Source organism: Chaetomium globosum, genomic scaffold (genome assembly GCF_000143365.1).
Source record: "Chaetomium globosum CBS 148.51 scaffold_2 genomic scaffold, whole genome shotgun sequence".
NCBI lineage: Eukaryota > Fungi > Ascomycota > Sordariomycetes > Sordariales > Chaetomiaceae > Chaetomium > Chaetomium globosum.
Genome location: NT_165977.1, coordinates 3,525,821 through 3,532,878, shown reverse-complemented (window position 1 = coordinate 3,532,878; position 7,058 = coordinate 3,525,821). Strand labels below are relative to the sequence as shown.

The 7,058-nt window shown below is 56.3% G+C and overlaps 2 protein-coding genes across 2 annotated transcripts; both read right to left on the bottom strand.

Annotated features, from left to right (window-relative positions):
* Positions 1 to 961: 961 nt before the first annotated feature.
* On the bottom strand, positions 962 to 1,863 carry CHGG_03234 (uncharacterized protein; the record flags this gene model as incomplete). The annotated part of the gene is made up of 2 exons (XM_001229749.1): positions 962 to 1,610; positions 1,679 to 1,863. The coding sequence occupies 2 exons, from the start codon at positions 1,861 to 1,863 to the stop codon at positions 962 to 964; spliced, it is 834 nt and encodes a 277-aa protein (XP_001229750.1).
* Positions 1,864 to 3,750: 1,887 nt separating this feature from the next.
* On the bottom strand, positions 3,751 to 5,809 carry CHGG_03233 (uncharacterized protein; the record flags this gene model as incomplete). The annotated part of the gene is made up of 3 exons (XM_001229748.1): positions 3,751 to 4,097; positions 4,606 to 5,660; positions 5,751 to 5,809. 3 exons carry the CDS (start codon positions 5,807 to 5,809, stop codon positions 3,751 to 3,753), a joined length of 1,461 nt encoding a protein of 486 aa, XP_001229749.1.
* Between the last annotated feature and the right edge of the window lie 1,249 nt (positions 5,810 to 7,058).

Here is a 7,058-nt window from a genome sequence, read left to right as displayed (position 1 = left end):
TTTTTTTCCAAGGGACGACCTCTGACCCGAACCAGCATCTCAAATCGCTAGGTGTGTGAAGGCAATTGGTCGGTGTATTGTCGTCAGACCAGCTACAACCTATTGCTCGCAAATAGTGTCTGAACAACGGTACTCGTTGCCATGTACTTTGCCCGGTTACTTAGGGTCATTCGCGCGAGGCTGCTTGCCTTGGAGTCGGTCAAAGGGCTTCGGGGTTGGCGTCTTGCCCTCCTTTCACGAGGCGATAGTGAAAGCGGTGGTCGTCTCGCCGCTCGACGAAATTTGCTACCGTGGCTTTGGTGCGCAAGACGGTCGTCGTGCCGGAGTCTTTGGGATGGGGAACCAGCCCTCCCGACGTCACCATCCCCGGGCGCTTTCAAGTTTCTCAGGACCCTGGCTATGGTCATGGGTGATGCGGGCGGGGACCTGTGGAGCCCCGCGGCCGTCGCTGTGCTGAAGCGCCAAGTAAGCAAGCAACTATCTGCAGCCTGGTTGGAAGCCCTTAGGGCCTTGGAAGAGTCAGAAGAAGGTGATGCAAACGGGAATTCCAAGGTCGAGGCAACGGGCGAGATGAAGGGGGAAGTGGAGACGGAGGCTGGGAAGGCAGCAGAGGACGCGGACCACAAGACCGAAGCCACAGAACCAGCCAAAGAGGAGACAGATCAAAAAGCCAAAACCAGCTTTGAGAAGCAAGACTTGCTTGTTCAATGGCTCATGGACATCTCCTACCTCGGGCTGTTCCTCGGGTCCGACGACGCGTTGAGGGGGCTGGAGGAGACGATAGCAAAGGAGTCGGGTCTCGAGACTGCCGCGAAGGAAAGGCTGGCGAAGGCATCACAGGACTACTTCAAGAAGACAAGCCTGCTGTTTGGCTTGCTGGTATGATACCCAAATCAGCAACCCACAGAGCACTACCTATCTCGCTATTACAATACAAGATACACCACATATACGCCCCACCTTACAATTTGTGCTTCTTCTCTCCCGTCGCTATCTGTCTAAACATCTCCTGCGGCACCCCGCTCACGAACCTATCCAAGCCCGCAAACACCTCGGTCACATTCTGCACATCCATGACATCCCTCTCCGGCTTCCTAATCAACTTCTTAATCCCCAACAAACTCTCCCCCACCAAATGCCCCCCCAACCGCTCCTCAATCTCCCGCAGCACCAACCCGCGAAACTTCTCATCCTCCCCCTTCCCACACTCCCCAAACACCTTATTCACGAACCCCGTCGCCACCAGCTCCTCGCAACTAATCCGCTTGCTCATAATCAACGCCTCATTCGCTTTCGCAATCCCCAGCCTCTGCACCAGCGCGCGCGACGCCGCGCCCTCGGTCACCAGGCCCAGCGAGCTGAACGGCGTGAGCAGGAAGGCGTGCGGCGCCGCGTACACGAAGTCCGCGAAGGCCACGAGCGCCGCCGAGAGCCCGACCACCGGCCCGTTGAGTCCCACGACCAGGATCTTGGGGTGCGTGTAGAAGGCTTGCGTCAGGTTCAGGTTGAAGGCTACGAAAGATTGCAGCCAGAGCCGGTGGGTCGCGTGCGGGTCTGAGGAGGAGGGGGCGGTTGGCGGGGTGGTCCGGGAGAGGGATACGTCCGCGCCGCTGGAGGGGGGATGGGTGGGTTAGAATATGTTGTGGGATGTGTGGATGGTAAGGGGAGGGGGGCATACGCGGAGAAGAAGCGGCCCTTGCCGATGAGCAGCGTGATGAACACTTCGTCGTGGGTGGCGACCTCGCGCATGGCCTGGGCGAGGTCGTAGTACCCCGGTTGGCTGAGGGCGTTCAGCTTCTTGTTATTGTCTATGCTTATGATGGCGACACGGCCCTGGTACTCGATTTTGATGGGAGAAGCCATTGTGGAGTGAGAGAGATTGAGATTGCTCTTTGGTTTGTTTTTGACTAATTCATAAAAATAGAGAGGGTGAAGTAAGACCACGAAACTGAGGTCAAGACACGCAAAGTGGAATGCTAATTCAACATCAAGTGAATTAAAGGCACGCGGTTCAAGATGTAAGCCAACTTTGTACGAATAAGAATGCCATCCTCCCCTCGGCTACTGTTTGCCAGAAAGGGGAATCGAAACCCACTGTTCGGCGGACCTCGGCTCCCCCGCATCGGTTTTAGCAGCCTGTCAAGCCTGGCGACAGGGGGCTGTTTTCCGCGAACCCCAGAAAGAAACAGCAAACATGGGGAAAGGCTGCCAAGGAACTTCGGGCTTTCGATTGCGCTAGGTAAGTGGCCTGCATGTCGTGTCTTGTATTCGATAAGGTCTCGAAAACCGGCGGAGGATGAATAAAGATGGGAATTGGCTGGGTACAGGCTGTGGCTGCCATGATTCAGCTCAATAGGCGCGGACAGCTCCCAGCGAAGAGCGTAGGTACCTAGGTATGGGATAATCATGGCCTTGGAAAAGAAAGAAAGACAAAAAAGAAAAAAAAAAAAGTAATACCTATCCTATCTTTCAGACATACACCCTGTCTCTTTCCCAGCCTCATGGCCGTACTAGGTAGTCAACATCATACCAACCTGCCGTATCGTCCAACTAACTACTTTACGTATAGTAATCAAGCATCAAACCCGTTCCTGGCCCGGGCCTATCAGGGCGGTAACTGCGCCTATTGGCCAATTCGGACCACTTCCGATGTTCTGTCAAGGGCGTGGTGGAGCTCTGCTCGGTGTGAAAGTGGGCATGCTATCTTCGGATCGGCAAGCGCAGTTTATAAAGCTCTCAAGGGGCGGTCTTGATGATTTTGATATCTACCTTCCACCTTCGCACACTCGCCCGCCATGAGATCAGAAGCGGGAACTACAACAGCCGTCGAGCTGCAGAGCTCCGACCACTCGCCGCGCACAGCCAGCCCGGAACGCCGAGCGGAGGATGGAAACGGCCAGGAGATGCCCAGCCTGCCCGCGGTAGACTCCGGCAAGGACGCCTACCTCTTTCTCGCCGCCTGCTTCATGATAGAGGCATTAGTGTGGGGTATGGATCCTCGAACACCACACCCCGTGACGCCCTCCACTACCCCAGCTAACCAACCCCCCATCCAGGCTTCACCTACTGCTTCGGCGTCTTCCAAAACTACTACAGCACCCACGAGCCCTTCATCGGCGCATCCAACCTCCCCACAATCGGCACCTGTGCCATGGTATGTACCTTATCCTCACCCCCATCCAACCCCCTTCCAACCACCCCATCTAACCCCGCCCCCCCCTAGGGAATCATGTACCTCACGGCCCCGCTCGTAATGTGGTCGCACCGACGCTTCCCCCACCAAGCACGCTACTCGACGATCACGGGCCTAACCCTCATGTGCCTGGCACTCGCACTATCGTCCTTCTCCACCAGCGTCACGCACCTGATCATCACGCAAGGTGTGTTCTACGCGGTGGGCGGGTCCGTCGCCTACGCGTCGTGCATCGTGTACCTGGAGCAGTGGTTCGTGGCGCGGCGCGGGCTGGCCTTCGGCATCATGTGGTCCGCCACGGGCCTGTCGGGCGTCGTGCTGCCGCTGCTGTTGGAGTGGTTGTTGGCGACGAAGGGGTATCAGACGACGTTAAGGGTGTTTGCGTGTTTGGTGTTTGTGCTGACCGCGCCGCTGAGCTATTTTGTGCGGCCGCGGCTGCCGGTGGCGAGGGTGGGTGTGGGGAGACCGTTTTCGTTGCGGTTTGTGGTGCAGCGGCCGTTTGTGTTGTATCAGGTGTTTAATGTGCTGGAGGCGGTGGGGTTCTTTTTGCCGGGGATTTATTTGCCGTCGTATGCGCGCGCGGTGCTGGGGGCAAGTCCCGTGCCGTCGGTGGTGGCTATGATGTTGGTGAATGTGGCCAGCTGGGCGGGGTGTGTGGCTATGGGGTGGTTGATTGACCGGTTGGAGGTGACGAGGTGTTTGATGGTGTCGGCGGTGGGCGCGGCCGTGGGCACGTTCTTGCTGTGGGGTCTGTCGGTGAACCTACCGGTGTTGTACGTGTTCTGCGTGGTGTATGGTCTGTTTGCCGGGTCGTATACGTCGGCGTGGCCGGGGGTGATGAATGAGATTACGAAGGGGAGACCGGCGGCGGCGGAGGGCTCGGATGAGGGGGAGGGCAGCGGGACTGACCACGGAAAGGTAGCTGATCCGAGCATGATGTTTGCTTCTTGGCCATGAGCCGTAGCGTGGGAACGTCATCTCGGGCCCCTTGAGCGAGGCCTTGGTTAAGGGGATGCCGTGGCAGGGACAGGCGTTTGGCGGTTATGGTAGCGGCTATGGGGGACTGATCGTCTTCACTGGCGCCTCTGCCTTCTTTGGCGGCGGCAGCTATCTGTGGAAGAAGCTGGGGTGGTTGTAGGATGGCGTGGGCACACTCAGCAGTGACCGAAGGGAATTGAAGAACCGTGACCTGTATTTTTGGGTTGCCCCTTTTCCGTGTACCCTGGGACCGACCCCCTATATCTAAGAAAATCGAGAAGCGAGGTTTTGAACCGCCGGCCCGTGGTATATTACAAAATATTTCGAAAATATGTTTTCCAACGCCTCGCTCCCCAAGACCTTAATCCAAACACCCCTCTAGTATCCGGTATTGTTCCTTTGCAGCAAAGGCCGCGGATCCCAAGGGTCCGGACCCACAATGCTTTCCTCCTCGTCGGTGCTTTCGTCGTCATCGCTAACTTGGTCGTCTTCGGTTTTGCTGTAGACGAAGAACTGTACGAAGATGCTCATATCCAGCAGCAGCGTGCCCGCACTGCCAGCCAGCCATGAGAGATTGACAAGGATATACTGCCAGAATATCTGCGCCGCCTCGCCGCGTTGACATCCCTCCTCCCCTGCACACTTGGGCTCGTACGCCAGGATGGACAACACATATGTGAGGTTGCCGAGACAAGCAAACAGGAAGAACAACACCGACACGCCCTCGGTCGACTTGCGCCGCCAGTTAAGTAGCAGCTGGGGCAGCCGCGAGCCCAGGTACAGCACGGCGCAGAGCCATCCAAAGACCTGGCCCAGCATGTTGAACTCAAGGAGATCTTGCTGGCCGTCGCTCGGCGGCTTCCCGTCGCCGTCGCCGCCTCGCCCGTACGTCCGGCTCAGCCACCACCCTGCGACACCCGCGGCACACACCATGAAGACAGCTAGACTGTTGAAAGCGACCGCCTGCGTCCATGTTGTTGGCGGGGGCGCTGGCATCGTCTCGGGCTCCTCGTTCACGAATGGCACTGCCGGCGAGAGATGGGTCCAAGACCCCCTCCGCTCATGGTCCTCGTGATACAGCGACCTTTCCGGGTTGTCAGAAGAAACAGCACCTTCACCACGCCCCCCAGCGAGTAATCTCGTCCGCTCACTCGGCTCGCCGGGGTGATGATGCCCGTTACCGTTGCCGTTACCGTTGCGCTTCGATTTTGGTGGCGGTGCGGCGGGTGGGGTAACGTCGTCCCGCAGGGTAAAACCGCGGTAATAGAAACACTGCACCATCAGAACGATGTCGGCGATGGTATAGTAGATGGCGAGGATGAGCATGGTCGGTAGCACGCCCTGCAGCACGGCGCCCAGAATGTTGAAGACATCGCCGAGCAGCCAGACGACGACAAACTGAATCGAGAGGCCCTCGGCGCTGCCACGGCGGAAGTTCTCGATGATCTGGGGCGAAAAGACGACCACCCAACAAGCAATTGATATGGAGCTACAAGTTGTTAATACAGGGTCCTTTTGCCTGGGAGAGCGGATGTGAAGATGTCGGGCGTGGGACAAAGAGTGCAATAGTTATGCGTACCCGCAAATTCCCGAAATGGCCTCAACATCGAGGTTGAGGTTCTCGGTCGGCGGCGCCATTGAGAGGAACCTGAAATCGGATGCCGATGGTCCCTGTCAGGGAAAGATGGAAGGATTGAACCAGTGGGAACGGGTTTTATTTCGGCCTGGACAAGACAGAAAAAGCTTTCATCAAAGCGAACAAAAAAAAAAAAAAAAAAAAAAGGCGGATTGCGTGTCTAAAAGGTTCTCTCTTAAGTTGGGCTTTGTCATGTGAGCCCCTTCTCTAGCAATTGACAAGATGTATGGTCTGATGGGTGTTGTAGGAGGAAAAGTCTCGGGGTGGTCCACGTCGAGTCATGGATGTGCATTTCCCAATTACAGGTTGAGTTGCATTCGAAGGTTTCTTTTTGTGGAGAGAGTGGATTGAGCGGAGCTCCCTCGATATGACGTAATTACCGTTATGGGACTGCCATCTCCATCCCTGCTCTTGTATCACGAAATTTCCCGAAGCTCTCACGGAAGCTCACTATCCATACCTCGTAAGCGTCATCTGCTTCTTGAAAAAAAACCGCTATCCTGTGCCATGTAGAGACTGATGAATTGTTCATAGCCATAAAACCATTGATATGGACAATGTTGTACGTTTGACCAGGAAAACTACGTTCAGAAACGAGATACGATAATACATGGGTCCTGTGTATTGTATTTCGCGCCCTCCCCCAGCTGCCACCACAGTGCTATTATCTTATCGATAACGTGACCGACGGTATGGCCACCACGGCACCTTAACTCCGGCATTCGCCATCTCTCCGCTCTCGAACAGACATCGAAAATCGTAAGTCTGCCACATCTGAAATGTCAATAAACAGCAACTCAGCTAAACCAAAAAGGCATCACAGTACTCAGGAAATCGACATTACCATAACAATCACATACACTAGCCAACGACAGCTAAACGAGCTCCATTTCGCAAAATAAGAAAGATCCCAGCACGACACCCGATCTGCCGGGACTTCTCGGTCCATGCCTCCACCGGCGTACATGCCACCCGCGCCTGGCCCGTCCAACCCGAACACAACACCCTTTCAACCTCCATCGTCCACATCCCCAAACCCTTCTCGGCGGAAACGCCGCGTCGATTCCGATTCCGACTCTACCATATCCCGCCCGACCTCATTCCACTCAAAGTCGAACTCGACCTCGAACTCGAAGCGCCCCCGCTCCGAACACTACAACCCCCCAACCAGCGCAATGTCCGCCAAAGTCCAGGGCAAACGCCCCGAGGTCCCCCCACGGTCACGTACAGTCCCACGGCCCGCCAGTCGCC